Raw genomic sequence first — 24171 nt, forward strand, 5'->3', positions numbered from 1 at the left:
TTCATTCTGACACAAGACAAAAACCGTTTGTTTTCTAAGGTTCTGTTTGACTGTTTCTATTTGAGCAAACTCTTAGTCTTAGGAAACAACTGCAAAATCTCAACGAACTCAGCAGAGAAAGAAATGTCGAGAGTTTGAAGTCCACATTATCGAAAAAGCATAGATATATTTATGTTCTACTTTCCTGAATGTATTCTCCAAGATCTAAATGACAAGATTTCATTTTGTAAAATCGGAAGTTATTCCTAAATAAGATATTTTATCTTAAAGTTACATTGTAAAACATCATAATACATTAGAGCATACATGTGTCTGTGGAACCTCAGGACAGAAAATATCCCCAAGTAATGAAGTTTAGCTCATTTTCAACCAAAATACCAGAATCTTATAATACTGATGTCATGAAATGTGAGACAGCTAGTGTTGCTCTGGAAATGTATTACAAAAAAATATTACCCAATATAAAGACATCCGTGTTCTGGAAAAAGCTTTCACTTTGTACTGTAAAGGCCGCTTAGTTGGATACAGCTTAAACTTGGACCATATGGAAAATTTCCATTGAGAACTGCAGCTTAGAGTGACATTTTCTCTTTCCAGAAAACTGGCTCACGGTGAAAAAGGAGCATTTTGGCAGTTGGAGGTGGAAGCAGTGCGTGTCTGTAGACTGGCATTCAACTCAGCTGGCACAAGGGCTGTAGTTTATGGGTGAGTCTGTATTGCTGGATAAACTGTGTGTACAGCCGGGTGCACACGGTGCAATTTTTATTAGTCCTGTGCGACTGATGCTTGTCAGGCTGTACGAACTTGATCCCCGCTGTAAGCCATGTCACTCTGTAGGATCTCAGTTGTCATTAATGTCAGACTATACGACAGTCAAGACGCGAAAAACCGACGCACGCAAGAAGACTCATACGGAGCAGGAGAAGCCACACTACAGAACTGTGCCTCAAATTTAATCGGAGGAAAATTTTGATCGCAACGGCTGTTAATCGGCTGTCGGGGAACGTGTCAAACTAGCGATCAAATACTACAGATTTTGGCCTATGATTATAGGAATCCTTTAGGGTTCTCAAAATTTGTCTCAAACGACCAAATGGTGGCCAAATTCGTACAGCGTGAACATGGCTTTAGACTGTGAGAGATGCCATGAAGCAAGCAGAACGTGTGCTTGTCGAGTTATCTAGTGGAGTCTATTGTTGGTCGGTGAATGTATGTTTCTGGGGAAACATGAATTATGATGATGTGTGCTTCCAAATATTATATCTAGCAAACTGTGTGTGTGCGCGTGTGTGTAATACCGTGTAGAAAGTAGAGGATAGGTGTGTGCTGGGTTCAGCCAGTTCTCCTTCATACGCGTCATGCTGTCATACAGCATTAGGTCTTTGTCAGTCACCACAACCACCACCGGCTTCCAGCGTGGCCTCTCGCTCTCCGTCTGAAACACAAACACAGCCACGTAGATGGAAATTATTTATTATTTACTTTATTTGACCAAGATGTTTGGACAAAGAAAATGGTACATTCAACAGATGGCCACCAAAAATCGCTGGCAGAAGACTCTGGATCGGCTGGATTTATGCATTTTTTATTAGTCTGATGCTCATATCCAATATTCATGCATTCTTAATGATCTATAACAGCTTATCCAATTCAGGGATGCGGTGGATACCGAAAGCCCTGGACACCAGGCACCAGTGCACACTGGATGGGTATTTAATGTGAAATATGTACGTGATGTGATTGTTTCATTCATGTGAGAGATTTCTTGATGACTCCCATCAAAGCAGCGATTCTCTGTGAGAACAGCTCAAGGCGAGGCGCATCTGGCTACAGTATCCATTTTCCAACAAAGTAAAGCCTCAGACTGCGATCTTCCTTCCTCCTGGCAGCTATGACGAGTAAATTATTTCTCTAAAGTGCTTGTCTAATAAGACATTTAAAAATATAGCATACGGTACTTACAGTAAACAGAGAACTGCAAGAACAGTGAATGACTCATCCCATCAAAAACCATGGTTAACCACATCACCCATTGCCCTGGGAAAGAAATTTAACCAGCATCGCTGTAAATTTTTGGAGCACGGAATAAAACTTGGCCTCGTGCAAATTTAAAAATAAAAAATAAAAAAAACACAAGCAAAATGTAACGCTTTGAAAAATCGCCTGACATAGCCTGGTCTACTCAAATCACACAAATAACCAGTACGCTCTTCACGGGGCAAGCTAAAAAGAGACACTGGCAGGGCTAGGCCAGCCACACACACACACACATACACACACTGCAAAGGGAACTAGGTTACAGTCTTTGGGCCCTTGATGCACTGGAGGCTTTTCTTCCCTTATAATTATTCATCAAGAGCCTGACAGCTTGGTAATAAGAGACAGTAAGAGAGAGCTCATTAAAAAGCAGTGAGTGAAGAGGTGGTTAGCCAGCCGGCTTATAGCATCGCGAAGGCCTTAGCTACTTCTGCCAGGCCACAGCTAAGAGAGGGTCTTCAAAAATGGAGGCAAACATGCAGCCGAGCTGCCATCAGCTGCTAAGACTGCGGTTCGAAGAGACGGGCGAGAATGACAGAACGCTCCGCATCCGCAATGCCTAACAGAGAGCTAAACCAGACATCCCTTTCTGGATTATGGAATAGCATCACACAGTGTACTTTACAACAAGTATTTAAAAACCTAAAACAATTGAAGCACAAACTCACATTTGTTCAGAGATCAATAAAACATGGGCCATTTTCTGATTTCCTCATCCATTTAGAAGAAGCCTTTATTAGTCACATATACATTACAGCACAGTGAAATTCTTTCTTCGCATATCCCAGCTTGTTAGGAAGTTAAGGTCAGAGTACAGGGTCAGTCATCATACGCTTAGGGCCTTGCTCAAGGGCCCAACAGTGGTAGCTTGGTGGTGCTGGGGCTTGAACCCCCAACTTTCTGATCAGTAATCCAGAGCCTTAACCGTTGAACCACCATCATGCAGAGGCTACTTATCATGTGAATTTTGCATTTTTAATACAGCCAGTAAGTTTCAATCATCATTTTGAACTTTGCCCATAAAGTGTTATAGAACACTTCATTCCTAATTCATATTGATGAGTCAAACTCAGCACATAATCCTTTAAAGCCAGTGGGATATGAGGTAAAGAACACCTAGGAGACTCGACTTCTAACAAGCACATCAGAATGCAGTACTGGTGCACATTTTTTACTATTTTTTTTTTTTTTTACTTCACTCACAGAGCTAAAATACACTTGCATCTCCATTTCTTTTACTACTGTACTATTATTAACAAAATTCAGTTCCTTCCTGTTTGTTACACTCTATCCATTTCTCTCCTCTCCATGCTTCATCATCAGTCACAGTGAAGGACACGTATCCTCTCAGTCATTAAAGCCAGCACCTTTTTTCAGCAATGAAACTCAAACTGCTTGCACAGTAACGAATCCCATTTTGTGTCACATTGTAACATATCAAAACAGCTCTAAAATCACAACAATATATTAAACTGTTGGCTCTCCCCGGTTGCTAGATGCTTTGCATACCCCGAACATAATATCAAAATAATGGAATACAATATAAACCTGTCTGCTATGAATAGAATACTATTCTCCTTCACATAGCAAACATCTCTGTGCACACACTCGTTGCAAGCACGAACCTTCTCTGCCAGCCATCCGAGGTGGCGTATCTCATGACTCGCCCCGATGCCGTTCCTGGCTGCTTCACTGAGCTCAGACATCACCTTGTTCACGAGGTTATTGGTAGCAGACTGCATGGACTCGAACCAAGCCAGAGCTGAGCCGGAGTCCAAACACCGCAACACCACCGTGTGCTTTGCGTCAGGAGAGTGTAGCTCCAAGTGCCTGCAGAACAAATAGAGACATGAGAAACAGCCCTGCGCTGAACCGGTCAGCTTTCTACATGTTTATTACATGTGCAGTATGACCATCAGGTTTTACTTTTGAACCTTTCATTCCATAAACACGCGTAGAAAAACATTGGGTGTCTTAAAAATTTTTTAATGAACACTTCAAGCTTTCTAATTAAGAACGAAGAAACAATGTTATATTGCATCAGCTCTCTCCTCTACAAAAAAAAACACTGTTAAGATTCCGTTGATATCGGCCTCGGAATTAAATTCTCGGACCCACGCTGGTGTTACCCTCTCAGTACCGAGCTCGGGAAGAAATCACAGTAAGAGTTCTTAGTTTAATGCTGATACAGGCAGAGTATATTTAGCGAAAAGGAGGAAGAGTTAGATCATTGCTTGACTTAACTAGGAACAGAGAGCTTATTGTGTCAGAACAGGGACTTCTGTGTACTCAGATAAGAAGATGTACAGGCTGAGAGAGAGAGAGAGAGAGAGAGAGAGAGAGAGAGAGAGAGAGAGAGAGAGAGATGTGCAGAGAGAGAGAGAGAGAGAGAGAGAGAGAGAGAGGGAGAATGCCCAAATGATATAGAACTTATCATTTCCCTCTTAGGTCCCAAAAGGATTGTGAAGGCAGAAAAGAAATGGATGGTTGTGCTGTAGAGTCACAACAATCTGGATTTGGGGCCATTTGAGCCCGGGAGTAGTCCAGAGATCCGGTTACTGTTCTGCTTGAAAATGGCAGTCTGGGATTCACTTCAACCAAACTATGGAGTGTTCTACACCGTGTGTTGAAGCTATAAGCATTCTGCACCGCATGCCAAGTAATACGATCGAGTCAGCTTCCTGTTTGTACACTATATGGCCAAACGTATATGGACACATACAGTAGGTGTGACTGGTTATCCTGAGAACATACCATTCCAGATTTATTCCCCATTTGCACATATAATAACCTCCACTCTTCTAGGAAGGCTTTCCACTAGATTTTGGAGCATGACTGTGGGGATTTGCCCATTCAGCTACAAGAGCATTGGTGAGGTCAGGCTTTGATGTCTGGTGAGAAGGCCTGGGATGCAGTCAGTGTTCCAATTCATCCCGAAGGTGGTGTTCAATGGGGTTGAGGTCAGGGCTCTGTGAAGGTCACGCGAGTTCTTCCACTCCAACCTTGGCAAACTGTGTCTTCATGGAGTTTGCTTTGTGTACAGGAGCACCATCATGCTGGAACAAGTTTGGGCCTCTTCAATCCACTGAAGGGAAATTGTAATGCTACAGCATACAAAAGAATTCTGAACAATTCTGTGCTTCTAACTTTGTGGCAACGGTTTGGTGAAGACCCACATATGGTTGTGATGGTCAGTCTGTCCACGTTCAACTTTGTAACATGTTCAGCTTTGTGGTGTGAGTGCTTGTATGGTAAGCATTGCGAAAAATACATATCTTGTGTTGGCCTGCGTGGATAAAAAAACAAAAAGCTCTTTGGTTGCACATATGCCACACTTCATTGCTAGTGTTGGTACCAAATGAAAATTAAAAACAGAAAAAGGATGAACATTGCAAGTTCTCCACATGTCCACCTGAGTTTTCTCTGGGTTTGCTGGTTTCCTCCCACTGTTCAAAAACCATGGCATTCTAAACATTGCCTTAGATTTTAACGTACGTGTATGTGGTGCCCTGGATTGGACTGGCGTCCCATTCCGGATGTATTGCCACCGTAATCCAACTATTCTCAGGATAGGCTCCAGATCCACAATGACCCTGACCAGGACAAAGTGTTTAGTGGAGATGAATTAACGATTTGACAGTGTTTGAGTGAACTGGGTTGTGACCACAGTTTCACAGGCATGGAACTCAAGGTTAACTTGTCTTTTTCATATAAAAATGCAAAGTGAACATATTTCTCAAAGACTTAGCAAACTGGAAGCTGTATATAAAAGTTCACATCAATTTTGTCCAAAAGGACATGGATTTTGCTTGAAAGACCACCAAGGTATTAACTCCGCTCCTGATATGCAGTAAATCAGCCGAGCTATACGGTGCGTACAGTGATCCATGCCTTACTCATACATCAGATCTCGTTGGAGCTTGAACCTACCCAGCAAGTTACATTATCATTTCCAGCTGTTCCATGCTGGTAAAAATAGTTCTGCTTTATTAAGATGGAGAGTGGGGAGGCTGGGTGGGAACAGAAGCCAAAAGGAGCTTGAATGGTGTGTTTGCGTCCATCTGCGGGAGAGCAGCTCTTGGGCCAGGCCCAAGGAGTTCTCTCCCATCCAGCAATGATGTGGGAAAGTTCAACACTGTTGGGAATGTCTGAGCCAAATTTAGGAAGTGCAGCAATTGATGCCCTTCATCGTTACACAAGAGGTTTGCTTTTCAGCATGGTAAAAATGGTTTAAGGAGTAGAAGCAACTAATTGGCTATTTGTATCCCTATGGTTTACTTTATTTAAATGGTTAATAGTAATGTTGATCCCAGCACAGCTGGGACAGGCACACCTCTAAGATTTATTAGTTGGAACATCAGAGGTATGGGTATTCCTGTCAAGAGATGTAAGGTTTTTATACATTTGAAATGTTTAAACTCTGATATAGTATTTTTACTGGAGACTCACCTACATATTAAAGATCACCATAGGTTACACTGCCCTTGGGTGAGTCAAGTCTTCCTCTCGAACTTTCATTCGAATGGGGGGGGGGAGGTGGGGGGTCGTGGGGCGGTGGGTGTCGCTATATTAATTGGCAAAAGGTCACAGTTTTCGTCCACTAACGTTATTGCTGATGTGAATGGTAGATATATTATAGTTGCTGGTACCCTAATGCAAAGACAGGTTTTGTTGGTAAATGTATGTGCTCCAAACTTTTATGATGCTAATAGATTGTTGAGCAACCTCCCCTTTTTAAATGGCCACCTGTTGATTTTTGGAGGGGATTTAAACTGTGTTTTTGACCCAAACTTGGATCGGTCTAATCCCCGTACTCTGAAATGTCTAAAACATTTTCCGATTTTATGTGTCAGAACGGTCTCGTTGATCCATGGAGATCCCGTAACCCCTCTCTTAAGAAGTTTTCTTTCTTCTCCCAGGTGCATCATTCCTATTTGAGGATTGATTTTTTTTTTTTTGTTTTATAGACAGTACTCTTAATTGTTGTGTAGTTTCTTCAGACCATTTGGGTATTGTAATTTCTGACCATGCACCTCTACAATTAGATATTCAACTTTCTATTTATAAATGTTGCCCACCACCTTAGAGATTTAACTCTCTTCTTTTGGCAGACAGTGAATTCTGTGAGTTCATTTCAACTTCTATCGATGACTTTCTTTTCTTCAATCAGAATGACTCCAGCTCTTATTCATTGTTATGGGAGACACTTAAATCCTATATCAGAGGGCACATTATTTGTTACTCTGCTCTCTCTAATAAAAGGTGCACTGCTAGGCTTAATGAACTCACATCTGCAATCAGTAGCCTAGATCAAAGATATGCATTGAACCCTTCTCCAGAACTTCTTAAAAAGCATCTCGACTTACAGGCGGAATTTAATCTTATATCGACTGAAGAGGCAGAATGCTTGTTGTTACGTACTCGTGGTTCATACTATGAACATGGCAACAAGCCGAGTCGTTTACTGGCACATCAGCTACGGCGACAGGCCATTTCCCATCTCATACCTAGTATTAAAAACATTAATAATATTGTCACTACGGAGCCCGTAGAAATTAATGCTACTTTTAAATCATTTTTTCCTCTTCACTTTATAAATCCAATTTTCCTGCAGACAATACTAAATTGAATGCATTTCTTCAAAACCTTTGTAACCCTGTTATTGATTCTAATACTGCCAAGCAACTGGACTCCCCACTCTCGCTTGAAGAAATTTAAAATTCAGTTAAAACTATGCAATCTAACAAAGCTCCTGGCCTGGACGGGTCTCCAATTGAATTTTTAAAAACGATTATTGGAAAATTAGCTCCATTGCTATTATCTGTGTTCAACGAATGCTTGGAATGTGGGTCTTTGCCTCCGACTCTGACACAAGCCACTATAGCTCTCCTTCTTAAGGAGGGTAAGGATCCAACCTCCTGTGGTTCTTACAGACCGCTGTCTCTGCTTAATGCAGATGTAAAGGTGTTGGCAAAAGTAATTGCATCTCGTTTAGAGAGCGTGCTCCCTTATATTATATCTGAAGAGCAAAACGGTTTTATAAAGGGACGTCAGTTGTTTTTCAATACCCGTACACTCTTTAATATAATTTATTCAAAGCATTCGGCTGAGCTTCCTGAGATTGTCATTTCTTTAGATGCTGAAAAAGCATTTGACAGGGTTGAGTGGAAGTATTTATTTGCAGTTTTGAGGAAACTCGGATTTGGGGATAAATTTATTTCTTGGATTCGCCTCCTTTACTCATCCCCTAAAGCCAGGGTTCATACGAACTATATTTATTCTGATTATTTTGCTCTCGGACGAGGGTGTCCCCAATTCTGTCCTTTATCCCCTCTGCTTTTTGCTGTCGCTATCGAGCCTCTGTCTATCGTATTAAGATCTTCCCACTTGTTTAAAAGAATAGTTCGATACGGTGTCGAATAAAAATTGTTGCTATATGCTGATGATTTGTTATTGTATGTAACCGATCCTATTGCCTCTATGCCTACTGTCTTAGGTGTTCTGGAAACCTTCAGTTTTGTCTCGGGTTATAAGTTAAATTTGGAGAAAAGCGTCTGTTTTCCCGTCAATACTGCAGCATTTTCTCTCCAACAGTCAGATCTACCTTTTCGATTTAGTCAGTCAGGGTTTAAATACCTAGGTATCAACGTGACACGTTCTTTATCTAATCTTATATCAGCTAATTTCACTCCCCTTATCTCAAAGGTTAAATCCAACATTCAAAGTTGGGGTAACCTCCCCCTTTCTCTAATTGACAGGATCAATGCTGTTAAAATGAATATATTACCAAAGTTTCTTATTTCAGCTAGTTCCTCTTTTTCTGCCAAAACAATTCTTCAATTCATTGGATAAAATAATTTATTCTTTTATTTGGGGTAGGAAGCCTCCAAGGGTTCTTAAAACTTTATTGCAGATATGTAGACTTAGTGGAGGACTTGCATTACCCAATTTTCAATTCTATTACTGGGCTGCGCACATCCATAGACTTTGCTACTGGGTTAAATCTCCTGGATCTTCTTGGTGTAAATTGGAACTATCATCTTGTAGGGAGTCCTCTTTACCTGCTTTACTTTATTCCTCTCTACCTACGAAACTCTCTCTATATACTGATAATCAAGTTGTCCTTAACACACTTAAGATTTGGTATCAATTTAGACAGTGCTTTAAATTTGTAGGTGTGTCCTTCTTTGGGTCCTTTAAGCAACAACCACTTATTTCCTCCATAGTGTTTGGACTCTACATTTTCAGTGTGGTATGACAAGGGCATTAAACAATTAAAAAATCTGTATGCCGATGGTGTCTTTTATAGCTTTGCCAATCTGACGCATCTGTTTCATCATTTTCAAATTCGAAGTTTTGTTTCCAGATGTTTTCCTAATTTCCCCTCTGCGCCTCCTGAACAGGCTTGGGAAAGCTTGTTTTCAAACAATCCACATCAGAGAGGAATGATTTCTAAGATTTTTTTATTTTATTCTGGCCTTAGGTAGTGAGTTGAGTACCAAAATTAAGAATGCGTGGGAAATGGAGTTAGGAGTACAAATGTGTGAAGAGTGTTGGGAACGTGCTATAGGTAGGATACAGTCTACCACTTCTTGTGCTCGTCTTGGACTCATCCAGTTCAACGTTTTACATAGGGCCCATTTGTCTAAGTTGAGACTTTCTGTAATATATCCAGAAGTAGAGGACAAGTGTGATAAATGACATGGCTCTCCCTGTCATCTTTGCCATATGTTTTTCTTTTGCCCTGGTCTCTATGGTTTTTGGACTGGTTTCTTTACTATCATGTCCACTATTCTCAGAGTAGATTTAAAACCTTGCCCATTGATTGCTATATTTGGGATTCCTGATGCCTCAGTTCCATTAAGCTCTGCACAAAAAGATATTATCATTTTCACATCCCTAATAGCAAGACGTTCCCCATTATTGCATTGGAAGTCTGCTAAATATCCATCCATCTCTCAATGGCTAAAGGATGTGATGTTTTTTTAAAACTTGAGAAAATAAAGTATACGATGAATTATATTGACAAGGTTTTTTTTATAAATGGCAACCCTTTATTTCATTTTTTATGGCGTTACAGACACTTCCCACTTGAATTATTGTGCCTGTTGCTGGATTTTATATATATATATATATATATATATATATATATATATATATATATATATATATATATATATATATATATATATGATAGATAGATAGATATAGATATTGGTTAGCCATGATGGCCCGGGTGGGGTGGGGGGTTGTTTGATTGATTGTACTCTTTGATTTTGTTTTCTTTTCTACACTTTGTCTGTCTGTATGTATGTGTGTGTGTGTAAGTATAACGAAAAATGAGAGTACTATTGTTGCTATGTGACAGGAAGTATGTTTTCTTTCTCAATAAAAATATTTTGGAAAAAAAAAAGGAGTAGAAGCAAGATCTGACCATGTAAGCCACTTCAATCCTGTCCTTCTGTAATAAGGCTAATAACCAATCATTAAGGATAAGACAGCGCCATTATGGATAAAGAAGCATTGGAAAAACTTTGGTAGATGGAGTTAAATTTTCCATCATTATCTCACACTCTAAGGTTATATTTAATGGGTTTACATATAAGAGACACTATTTTTAGTCAAGTTCCAAACATGACACGTGTCCAAACCAAACAAGGACCACAGACACAAGCAGGAGGAGGAAGCCTGTGATAAATCTGTCAGCAAGAGCTCCTCCTGTCTCATCTACTGTCCAACGTCATCTCTCCTACACAAAACAGCTGTGTAAATTTCCACATCAGCTAACAAGGTACACGTCAAAGAGGGAAACTCGGATGAAATATATGGTGACGGCAAGTAGGTCATGTTCAAGCTGTATTTATTCCAGATGGGTCTGGTGCCAAAAACGTTTTATAGCAATCCTCATGTATCCTGTAGCAGGAGACGGGTCTTGCGATGATGCTTCTAGGTAGGAATGTTGATGGATGTACTGTCAGTCCCGAGATGAGGCTACGTACATGTGTAAATTGAAATAAGACAGGATGAGAGTGGTTGACCCTGCTGTCAGCTGTAAAGGGAGGAAGACGGATGGCGTAGTGTGGTGCTGAAAAAAAGCCTCTCTCTCTGTGTTACCAAAAGGGAATACACTCGTACCACATATTCAGGACAGTATGGTTCATTTATTCATGTTCAGTAACCACGTTGTCTTGGGCAGGGTCACGGGAAAACACGCTGAATGAGCCATCAGTCTATCAGAGGGCATCATGCACACACATTCACACACCTAGAGGCAATTTATGTTTTGACAGGAAACTTTAAAACCTGGAGGAAGAAGCCCATGTGAACATAGCGAGAACATGCCGCAACAAAAAGTAACCCCAATTCAGGATTGAACCCAGGCCTCTGGATCCTCTGGAACCTGAATAACGTTTTATATAAACTGGATGGTTTCCAGACCAACATGACTATACGGTTTACCAAGTGTTATTTAAAAAATATATTTTCTCTATTGCACAGCACTGAACGTCGTGTCATTCGTAATAATGAGTTAGCTAGAAAGATGAATGATTAAAGAAGTAGCTGACTATGACAATGGAATCTTGTGGTGAGATAGATTCCAAAGAAAAGCTCACAATAGGTGAGAAATATTGCTGTAGCAGAAAGAAGATCTTTTCAAGCAGCTCAGCTGTGGAACATCTCTTCCTCCCAGACTTCCTGTGCACATTCTGGTTATTCTGATAAACCGCAAGACACATTTTTCCTAACTCCAACACTTCACTGTAATCAAAACATGTTTTGGTACCCGTGGTTGAATAATTGGGCAGCAAGTAGCAGCTCTGAGCCACGAGCAGACTTTAAAAAGCCCTTGAACTTTGATGCTGTGCTCCTCATCACTTCCACTGTGATGATGGTTGACATTGAAATATGAGCACCTGACTACTTTGTTCAATTTACATTTGCGAGTGGAAAAGAGATAAGAGCAAAGATAAGAGCTGCGACTTGGCCTGCGGGCAGTAGCCATATATTCACCTTGGCAGTAATTACCACATACTGTTAATATTGACACAGCGGCACGAAGAAACCGAGGGAAAGATTATCTTATCTGTGCTGATCCACTTTGAAGACTGTGGAGAAATGTCAATCAATTCTAAGTGATCAAGCTCAAAACCATTTCCCCATTAAAAAAAAAAACTAAACAGCTAATCATGCTTTGAATCAAGCCTTATATAACATTCCATTTTGAATGTATGAAAGCATTAATATTAGGCATCAAGCTTATCTTGAAATATTAGAATGACATGTGTTTTCTAAATCCCTGGTGTTTCTCAATGGCACATTTACCTGTTTTCGGGATCAGGGGTGGTCATAGCCCGCGTGACGTAGCACATCTTGAGTGGGATGTATCTGCAGTCTCCCTGCAGTGACAGCGAAGGCGGGCTGGGGGGCATTACACAATGGGGGCTGCCGAGCCGAGGAGATTCGGGTGGAGGCGTCTCCCATCCAATCTCTGCCACTGGAGAACCTTTTTTCACATATGGCGTGGCTTCTCTCATGTACTTCACTGTGGAAAAAAAGAAAGAGAAAACAGCTGTGGTTAGTTCATATCTTACTTGGCATGACAAAGCACTGGAGTGACTTAAGAAAATCAAAGCTTAACACTACTGTGCTTAACATGTGAAGCATGCCTCGTTCTCACGGAGTTACATCCTGTTTCAAGGCAGTTATGTAACTCTCCATGTGCTTTTTATATATCTATTTAGGTCACGTTCAGTTCAGAAGTTGAACAACAATAAAGGTATTTAGCAAGAGCCTGAGGAGAATAAAATGCATTAGTGAAATTAGTCAAATGGCTCAGATTGTTGAAAACTGGTACCACTAACACTAAGGGTGGCATCCTAACCTCTAATGTCAAGATCACAGTTCCTGCCATCGTGCTTCGTTTACTCAGTATGGATTTACTTTACTGTGAAAGACTGCACTCTGTAGAAGCCCCAAAAAGACAGAAGTCATGAATGGGCTACATAAGGATTAAAAAAATATAACTGGAAAAAAAAAAACCCCTAAAATGCTCAGCTCTATGAGAGAGCGAGTGCTCCTGTTTGCAGATCATGACATTTTGGATTGGGTAGAAGACATTTCTGCAAATATATGAGGCGTCTTTATTACAGTCCTCGTCAAGTGCCTTGAAACGAGCAGCATTATTCGACGTGACGTCATTTCCACTGAAACACGAAGTCAGGGCGGGACATATCATGGCTCCTTTCCCCTTTTAAATAGCCAACAGTGTTTAGCATACCTCACAGCCAGGAAACTTACAAATGTTGGGGCAGGACACTTCAGATTCTAGCAAGCATTTGATTGGACAGAAAATGTGATGAGCAGCTGAAGTGCAGAGTGAGATCATCAATATTGTTGATCTGTATTGGTGGTAGAGAGAGACTGTACATTTTGAATGCATACATCTTCTAGATGCGAATTGTGTCATTGTTTTGGAGCACACTATCATACAGATAACCTTAAGGCTAACAGATTTCTACTAAAAGTCACAAAACTTTTGTTTTTTGATTTCATGGGGATTTTAACCCTTAAACACATATCTTGGGTCGTTAGCGACCCGGGACATCATCCACTACCCTCCTCCTCGTTATTATTTTCATATTAGACTGCCACTTTCTTAGTATTCCTCAATCTATTTATCGTCAACAATATAACAAGAAAAAAAAATACAAAATTGTCAAATATAATCTGTTTTCTAATTAATTTACTGTAAAAAATTTATAGGGTCGCTACTGACCCGAGGTATGTAATAGCGCAAGTATATTTCTCTGCGCAACAATACTGAATCCCTCACGCCTCAATAAGTGCAATTCTCTTTTATTCCTCAAGGTGGGAATGTTTGGTAAACAATGATGATTTAATGCGTCAATCATAATCGCCACAGACAACGATTTACTGCAGAACCAGTTTCTAATCAAATATTAGCGTAGCTTGACGGTGGATCTGATGATGAAGCTGTCAGCGAACAAAATATTGATTTTGAAGATTATGAACACGTTAGTAGCCTATTGAGAGGAACGTATCGAATGATCCAGATCCTGAATATGAGCCAGATGCTGAATTTACCAAGGGAAGCGCAGAAGGTGCCACAATCTCATAATATTACTTGATGATGTTTTTAGCCATGAAAATTAAACATGATAAAAATTACTTTAATTACAAAAATATTAAAGTGTGTAATGATTTTCATTTTGTTATGGTGACCAAAATGATAAAATGAAAAAAAAATATATATATATATATTATATATATATATAGATAAATAAATAAATAAATAAATAAATATAGTGCAAATATTTTTGCCTCTGTTTGATGACAAATAAAATATCAAAATGTAATGAAATATGCTGTATTTTATTATTTTGTAATTGTTAATAAAATATTAGGACAGTTTTATACTATTGGGGCAGTTTAGAGAATCGTCCGCCTTAGCTGTATATACTCCGGGTCACTAATGACCCGAATATGTAATAATGATTGGCGAAACATTTATGCATTTAAGGGTTAACGAGGATAATGAGCATGGTGTAATTGGTACAAGCTAGAAAATTCCATCTTAATCAGCAACAGCTCACTGGTCAATGATAATGACACGCAAAACAATGTCATTCTTAAAAGTGGGTCGCACTTGCAAAAAGGTTCAGAACCGCTGCTCTAGTCTGTATTAACCATCGACATCAGACTGAAATCCAAAGGGACCATTCGAACACCTGGATAAGTTTGGACATGCCTTCTCATGCTGGGTACAATTGAAAAAACGGAAAGAGAGAAATTAAATGATAAAAGCAAGCAATTTTTTATTGATTTCATGCAAACTTTAGAAAATAATTTACTCAGTTCTAATTTAGATTAATTAATGTTTTCTGGATTCCACAGCACTCATATGAGCACGAGCGCTTTATATACACAGTCATTTGACTTTAGAGTCAATATGAATTGTTGACACAATTATATTAAGCAAACACCGTTCCTCACTGCTACAAAAGGGACTTAGTGACATGAGTTTACATATACCAAACTCATTCATGGGAAATTAACAAGAACTGACAGCTGCTAATGTGCCCCAATGAGTGATTAAACAGGGTTCTCAGCACACATGAGGCAATGGAACTTTTATGCGACACATTATGAGTATTTCTCACATGGCCAAACAGCGTGACTGCATATGCAAATGCCCAATGTATTCCTCATTCAGATTTTATCTGTATAAAAAAAAAAAAAAACACTGAAGAAACATCTCAGAATTATATTGTATATAGCATCTTAGACATGGGTAATGCTAGTTATGAATATTAGCTGGATGTGCGGAAATCTAATGACTCAATTCAATTTCAACATATCTATAAATCGTATATGTATCTTAGTCCATCTCGATTTAGTTTTATAACCTATATTATATTTTTCGTTCCAGGAAAAGCACTTGCTGCATTTAAAACTTCATAGAAGTGTCACTCATCATGGAAAACTTTTTCCATTGAGGCTCTTGGAACACATTTTCCTGTTTGAATTTACATATCCAGAAAAAAACAAAACAAACCACAAATGTTTGAAATATGATGTTCCGTGCTCCGATGCATTAAAAAAAAAGTTAACAGTGACAACAAATATAATACATGCCCTAAAAGTGATAATAGACCAAATAGAATTATTTAACACAGATCATCACGGTCACTTTTATTTTATCTCAAATGGTGCTCTACTAGGCATTAAGTGCACGGCCATTATAACAATCCCCAATAAACGGAACTACCTGTGTGAATTATTACAGTTTCGCCAATTGAGAAATTACTGTGGGTAACACAAGTCTGAAACATTAAAGTTTAATATAAAACCTAGTGCTAATATTTGCTTTGTCTGTGGTGGTGTAGAATTAGAAGCTAATTAATATTTATTGCTTTTGACTTCTAAACCTTTTGATTAATTTCAAATGTAAATGCAATTTCTAATTGAATTCGACCTTTTTAATTAGAAAAGTAAATACTATAGACACTTGGCTGTTTCCATTAAAAAAAAAAAAACATTTGCACATAAGCCTTGCTAAAAGTCATTAATGCAGAATTGTTCATGATCAAATAATCAATTATTTATCCCATTCCCTATTAATTTTCCTCTAGTTAACAAGAAATGCTCAAGCTGCACACTCAGTGCTCAGAATGAAACATACAGAGACATGGAACTGTGTTTCAAATAGGAAGTGAAGGCTAAAATTGTGTGCTTTTAGCTTGCACTTAAACCAGAACTGTCAGAAACCCCAGGCCACAGCAGCGCTGCTGGAAGTGAGAACATCGTCAACACACTCACTAATATATTCCACGCAGAACTCTGGACTGTACCATTAGCAAAGTAGATGCAGGTCTAACATCTGTTCAGACTTTTTTTAAAATGGTCAACTAAATGATTTTGTTGCTCTGTATTTTTTAAAAAAATTATTTTATTTTAACTAGAAGCACTGGGTAGGAGGGACATGCAACAGCATAAGCACACAAACAGAACTGGTTTTCTCTGATAGTAGCTTTAAACAGTTCTAACATTTTTTTTACTTCCCTAAGTAGAGAGATATATATATATATACACAGTTGAAACTTCAACACTTCCACAATACGTCATCAGGGAAATAAAGCACAGTCCCTTGCAGACTTTGTGTTAAAGACATCGTCTCATTATGATCTGCAGGATTAATAGCTATGACTGTTGGCTAGGGTGGCACGGTGACTTAGTGGTTAACATGTTTGCCTCACACCTCAAGGGTTGGGGGTTTGATTGCTACCACCGCCCTGTGTGTTCGGAATTTGCATGTTCTCCCTGTGCTTCGGGGGTTTCCTCCAAAGACATATGCTGTAGGCTGATTGGCATTTCCAAATTGTCTGTGGTGTGTGAAAGTGTGTGAGATTGTGCGATGGGCTGGCCCCCCTGTCCAGGGTGTCCCCCGCCTCATGCCCCGAGTATGCTTTGTAAAGTAAAGCATAATCATACGTTTGCCTATGGAAATGAGCCAATAACATATTTTCAGTACATGTCCTGATGCGACGCACTGGCATCCGGATCCCTGACCGTGATAAAGTGATTATTAAAGATGAATTCATGAATGGTGTGCAAAGAAATGTACATTAATATTAGCTAGGGATGTAAACGAATACAAATACAATATCTGGAATGAACAGTTAATATCTTCTAAATACAACTAGGAGGCGCACTATTAGGTTTTATTGATTAATTGTTTTGTTGTGGGGTTGTACACAGGAAAATGTGGCAGTCCTTAGTAACTGCCTGTTCAGGGTCACTGTGGCTACTACTTCATTTATATTTTGGAAAACAGGACCAACCGAATTCTTTCGAAAAGATCATGGGGAATTACAAACAAAAAGATTACCAAATATGCGAGCGTGATTAAAAACACTCCTGTGCATATGTCATGAGTGATAAGAGGATGAGGAACTATCCTGAGCCAGAAGTCTTCTGGTTTAGGCCATGGCCACTTTGGGTTTAAATCCAAATACAGATAAAGTCATTGCATTACAGCATCAGCATAGTGGAAAATCAAGAGGAAGAATCTGGCCTTTTTTTCTTAAACAACATACAGAATCTTGGTACTTCAAATAAAATTGCTATGAACCAACAACTGCAAGAAAGCTTAATAGCTTCAGCAGCAGAGGCTGAGGGTTTACAGAATAAAACATTTCTCTGCCTGCATCCATCAACGTCAGTGTGAGCAGTATAGAAGTATGATTTCTGGGTTTTTAGGTGGGTAGAGTAAATGTGAATGTGAACTGCGAAGCCTCATTCACAGTTTTGTCACCACTGTATCACTTGTCAGACTGTGACAATAAAATAAATGTTAAACCGTGCTTGCCGTTGCTGCACAACATTCAGATATAAACCAATAAAATTAATCCTTTAGGACAGGATTCCATTTTTCAACGTCAGTGTGCTTTCAGTAAGTGAATCTAGTCTTTAACATTGAAAAGAAACCAGTTATTGTTTCATGCTGTCTTTGTAAATGATTTTAACAGCAGTCACATCACAGCTTTGTATACATCATTTTTTTAATCATTGTGTGCACATTAGTGCACATTTATTTTCCCTTCAGGACCAGAACCAAGCCTTCACTTTCAGAACTCTTCACCTGTTAATTATTTATCTGTTGTATCCTGCACTGTCTGTTGGAAAGTAGAAGAAAGAGCAGGGGTCATCAACTGGCAGAGCTCGGCTGAGATACAGACACAGCAAAGCATGGCAGCAGATCAAACCGAGCACTTGAAAATTACAGCGACAGAGCCGATCAACATATAAAAATAAGTGGCTATAGTTCAGCAAGTCAATTTAAAAAAAAAAACACAAACCATCGTGGCTTCTGTAGCAGCCAATCACAAGGAGTACAGTATGTAAATCATTTACCCGAGATCAGCTCACCAAGAAAGTGAATTTTCAGACATTTATTTTAATCACCCCGATTAGTGAAGTAACGTGCGAAAAACAGGATGTTTAAAGATGACTGAACAGAGAAGCGTGTGATTGTGCCTCAAGTTCAAAACAGATGCCTCATCTGTTCAGAGTTAATGGTGCTAGTCTAAAGCGGTAACCTAAAGTGCCACTATGAAGCAAAACATAACCACATCAACATAGCCTTGTAAACTCACTAATGGTTAAGCATTAAACGTTCATTGTTGTAACCATTCAGTTATGTTAGGTTGCTTATCCGGAATTTATGTATGCTTTGAAAGTCACGCCACCATCCAAAGCCAATCCTCGTTCTCTTCCGACTCCAAGCCTCCTCTCCGTAGTCCTGACTTTGCCTTATGCAACTTACTTGATCCTTCACTGTCCATTTGCAGATGATTGACACCGATCATCTAACAGCAAAACATATCTGACATGCACACACGCAAAATATTTTGCTGGCAATCACATACAGACCGAATGAAATCCAAGCCGATGTATCCTCCAGCTTTATCAGGCTGTAGTTGTTGCCAGTGCGTCATACTTTATCACTACTATTATTACAGAACATGTGCCAGGAGTTTCAGCATGCATCCCTATTTCATTGTTCCAGTGTCCGTGGAATGTTTTTACTCCACGCCAGAAATGAATGTTTACTTAAACACCAGTGTATTCGTGCCCAAAAACTATCGGCATGCCCAAATTCTTCTATTTTCCTGAAAAAATTCCTGGACTGTGGTTCTATTAACTTCAGTATAATTATTTATTAGACAATAAAAGAGCACTGTGGCTGAACACGCACTGAATTCATTGGCCATCAGGTGTACATGGTTTATAACCAGCACTTTGTGTTCTGTTCGTTACTGGTCCTAGTCATTACAGTTGATTTGATTTGTGGAGAATGGCAGGCTTTGTCTGCGCAGGAAGAAAAGGCGCTCATCAAAGCTCCGAGTGGAAAACGCTAATTTGACATATAGTCTCTTTGGATGCAGAGTATCTCTGAGTAACAATAGACTTCTTGTGTGAGCCCTAATTGAAGACTATGGTTCTTTCTCCACTGCAGAGACAAATCAGCAAGAGTGGGCTTGTGTATATGGTACAAAAATAATAGAGAGAGAGAGAGAGAAACTTTCGGGCTGGGGTAAAAACACCAAAATCAATGTGCAAACATTGCTAACAGAAAACAACTCTCTCGTTTAAACAACCAGATCCTTTGGGTGCAATTATCCTCCTATGGAGCACACTATGGAAAAAATGTCCGCAACTGATGTTTTTGTAGTTCTTCTGCATCCACAAGATCGATTTCTCACTTTGCTTGTAATCATATAACATTTTGCCTTACATATTACAATGGACCATAATGAGTAACATTTTTCTATTAAAAAGGGCATTTTCAAAGGCCTTGTTAGAGCCATAGAAGGGTTTGGTGTAGTTTTAATATTTTAATATTTATAATTTTATGCAAGTTCATCTTATTTATTAATTAGATGATTTTCTGTGTTTGATTTGATAAGAAAATGTTATTTTCTAGAAATAGAATAAATGCCAGGGTATTATTTGTGTAACATTACATATCTAATTTGAATAACAGGTTTTTGACTGTATTCACCGTAGTCATAGTGGAATTATGCTTTATTTCGAAACTCATTGTATATAGTTCTTATTTATTATTATAATTATTATTATTATTATTATTATTATTATTATTATTATTATTATTATTATTATTTGATTTAGTTTGCTTTGTAACATTCGGAAAGTAAAGATTTTTATGTATATAAATTCACGGTGTCACACATCCACTGCGAGCAACCACCCTAAGGAAACTGTGAAGTTAGAAGTAGATTAAGGCTGCCATTACAGGCCTATTTCTTACACGAACATTTTAAATACATGATATAACACGCCATGAAATTCAGTTAGTGTATATTTTGTTACTCTTAAATTGTGAAAATATATATTCTTGATAGTCAATTGATTAATAATAGAATATATATTTTTAAGAACACTGAACATTTTTAATTGAGAGCTTTAGGCCACTTTTAACAAAACAAACTACAACTAAAAACAAAAAGACTAAAACTCTAACATGTCTAGATTAAAACTCATTCCAGCATCTATACCATCTTGCCAAAACATTACTCCATCCATAAAAATGACTGACATCTACCTAAAAATACATAGAAATACCTAGCTCAATCAAGTAACCAACATTATGCCAACATGCACTTCATTTACGTAGGCAGTTGTCATTTATGCATTTATTCAATCAGGAAGCATTCTATTTTATATTTACCATCTTAACGAAGTGGAAATTGTCTCCATACAAACTGACTTAATGGAATTCAAGTACAGTAAAAAATGCTTACCATGGTGTGCTTTGACCATGGGTCACACGAGCTAGCAGTTCTTGTACAGGTTGCCTTCATAACCAAAGATTTTACTTACTTCACAGATTAAAAAAAAAAAAAAAGAAAAAAGTTTGGATTAGATAAGAGAGAGTCCACAAAGCTTTATGAAAGTGAAAATCAAATTGTGTGTTAAAATTAGAGCAGTGCCTCCATTGTGGGTTTGAACGGATTTGGTTGTGTTAAAGATACATGCCTTCTTATTTCTATTTAAATTTAAAATCTCTCTTCTACATGTCCATCTTTTGTTTTGAGGTGGGACACGGATTGTGTAATAAGGCTCAAATTTAAGTATTCAGTTTCATTTAGACAAGCAGAGAAATCAGAAATTTTCCTTCAAGCTTAAGCATCAACAAACAAGCTGCATTTAGAATTCTTATCTGTTCTATACATGGTCATACACATGCCTATCCTTACATGCAGTGTGCGTTTGAACACGTACATCCGAATAAGTCAAATATGAAAGTAAATCTGTTCTGATCTGATCACCATGACAACTAAGCAAATTCAAAAAAAAAGAAAAGAAAAAAGGGAAGATTAATCCTCAGGTCATTTGTGTATGTTCCCTGAAGTATGCTTTCTTAACCGCACGCTCCCTGATGAATCACTCAGGACCAGACAGAAACACACAGTCAACGCATCTGGTCATCATATTGTGACTAAACAATGAGCAGGACACATCTGTTTTCACTGAACCACAAGGGAAAGACCAGGTGCAGAACAATGCTGTTTTCTACACACCGTTACAGAGCTCAAGGCCAACAGCGGTCAACACGTAACAATATGGCAGAATGACTGACAGTGTGGAAATGATTAACACATGGTTTCTGCACGGCTTTCACACTGAACGCTGAAACGTGCCAGTAAAAAATAAATAAATAAATAAAAGTAGGACAATATTTCTGAAAGTTAGAAAGCTTTAACACGGCTTTAAAAAAGTCAGATAAGGATATCTTATTACACTGTTTTACAATCCAAATCCACTCCTCTCTAAAACACACAGAGTAGCAAGAGATACACATCATCTCATTTCACTGTGAATAGAGTGCAAACAATAACATCTAAATTGCGTCTAATCTAATACAATCTAATTGCATCTTTTCATGCTAGATAGTTTTATCCTGCGCGTGTTGTTGAATGTTGTGGCTAAATCTAAGCAAAACACAAATCAGTGTCCTTTAATGCTCTCAATTGCAAAATCTCATTTAAATGAGCTCAAACCAAGTGCCCCAGAGTTCACTGACCCAATGCTCCTGACACGCCAACCATAATTCAACACACACGCAACTGAGGAGTCAGTTCACCTGCAATATCACAACAAGGGTTGTTCCAAAATGCTGGATGGGCTGCATTACATTAAAGCTCCAATACAATTCCCACGGAGCTCCCACTCAGGCTGCATCCTGTCTTACTTTAAACACACATGAGCCGTGAAATAAAGGGATGCAGGACGGGACGTAGTTGTACCTGGCTCAGCTGTTAGTAACTGGAACAAATGAGGATTCCTGTGGACACAAACGTGGACACACCTCTGTGCTAGAGCACTTATGAGACGATCAACTATCAAATTCATGCAAACAAAAACTAACATGGCCACTTGGGATAAGGCTGCACAAGATCTCATTCATTATTCATTTATTGTGATATTGCAGCAGGTTGGTAAATGAATAAAGCAGTTCTAAAATGATGTATTGGTCTAGATAAATAGTATTCCAGAGGAGTGCTGATGTGGGTGATCTGATACAGCGTTCAGCCCCTAAAAAAAAAAGTTTAAGGTGCGAACAATATAAAACAATCCTTAAGTATTCCCATCAGCTTTTCAGCATTGTTCTGAATACCGTTATGCAGCCTAATAAATGTAGAGGAAAAAAGTGCAGCCCAAATGACTGAATTCATTAGAAATAAAAGTTCGACTCCCTTGAGTGTCCCTCCTACCTTCCAGTGTGACCACACGGCCGGCTCTCTTTAAGCTCTGCACAGCCTCATCGTGCGTGGCGTCGCGCAGGTTCACGCCGTTCACCGACAGGATCGCGTCTCCCACGTAAAGCGCGTGCGTCTGGTCGGCGGCTAGCCCCTTGAAGATCTTGCTGATGAGAATCGGCATCTTGTTCTCCTTCCCTCCTTTGATGCTGATGCCCAGGCCGCCCACGTCCTGCTTCATGACCTTTACGCACCGCTTCCTGTTGGCGATAGCCTCAGGCACGCGCTCGGGTGAATCTGTCCCAGCAGTCCTCGCACCGGTCTCGGGACTGTCAGGACTCGCACGCGAGCCGTCAGTTACGCCGTTCATGTCGCCGCTTCCGGCCGCGTCCTCGCAGCTAAGCACGAGCGCGTCGTCACTCAGCTCAGCCAGCACTCGGTGCCATCGCTCCCGCACCAGCACTTCCAAAAATCCACTTTTCTGCACGCGCATGCCGGAAGCCGCCGACGCTACCGCCATCTTTGGAGCATATCTGATGATAAAACCACGGCGCTGTTGGAGTTTTCACGCACGCGGGACTTTGTCCTCGCACCAAACTCACGAGCGCTTTCGGAAAGTTCCAGCGCGCCTCTGGTGCATACTTGCTGGAGCGTTTCTCCACTCCGACACACTCACCATATCCGTGTTGGGTGGAGCAGCTTTTTGTTTTTTTTTTATGGGATGTGTCTTATGGGCCTGAGCGAGCTGTGGGAGCGCGCGAGGCATGTACGGGTCCCTCTCCGGAAATGTAAATACATGAATGCGGTACCTTAAATGAAAACACTTTTTTTTTTCAGCAGTGACGGACGATTCACAACGGAGTCGGTTCTTTGTATACGACTCTCATGAGAGTCGAGTGAGTCGATTCGGAAACATGAACGAACCGAGTTAAGGCACTTGTGCTTTTTTTGTTTTTCTTTGTTGTTACACTTTGTGGCGTGTGGTCTATGTATATAAATCATTAATAGCGTTGGAGGAAGAGTGTGAGCTGGGAATGTGAGATACCTTTATCAATTGTTTTTCTACAGCCGCAGGAATGCAAGTTGACTTAAGACAGGACATGAAACTGAAAGTCAGGGTTGACACTGTAGTCTACACTTTGTGGCTCTCGGAGCTGTGAAATAAAAGTAAAATCAAGTAAAAAAAAAAGTTCCAATCACTTAAACGACCATTTAAAGCATGGATCTGTAAAGTGAGTAAAGCCCATATACCGTATAGTGTATAAACTAAGCGCACCTGCGTTTCTCCACTGAAAACTTCACATAGATCTCGTTAGGGATTTCATTATAA

General features: G+C 39.4%; 1 protein-coding gene across 1 annotated transcript in view; it reads right to left on the reverse strand.

The window, feature by feature from the left end:
* Positions 1-23933, reverse strand: part of sntb1 (syntrophin, basic 1) — a 32941-nt gene extending 9008 nt beyond the window's left edge. The window contains exons 1-4 of the mRNA XM_053626982.1: positions 22857-23933; positions 12361-12580; positions 3663-3867; positions 1299-1435 (exon numbers count right to left, since the gene is read on the reverse strand). Coding sequence (XP_053482957.1) covers positions 1299-1435; positions 3663-3867; positions 12361-12580; positions 22857-23361 — 1067 coding nt within the window. The 5' untranslated portion in view covers positions 23362-23933. The remainder of the gene's footprint in view (positions 1-1298; positions 1436-3662; positions 3868-12360; positions 12581-22856) is intronic.
* Between the last annotated feature and the right edge of the window lie 238 nt (positions 23934-24171).

Source organism: Ictalurus furcatus, chromosome 1 (genome assembly GCF_023375685.1).
Source record: "Ictalurus furcatus strain D&B chromosome 1, Billie_1.0, whole genome shotgun sequence".
NCBI classification, from domain to species: Eukaryota; Metazoa; Chordata; class Actinopteri; order Siluriformes; family Ictaluridae; genus Ictalurus; species Ictalurus furcatus.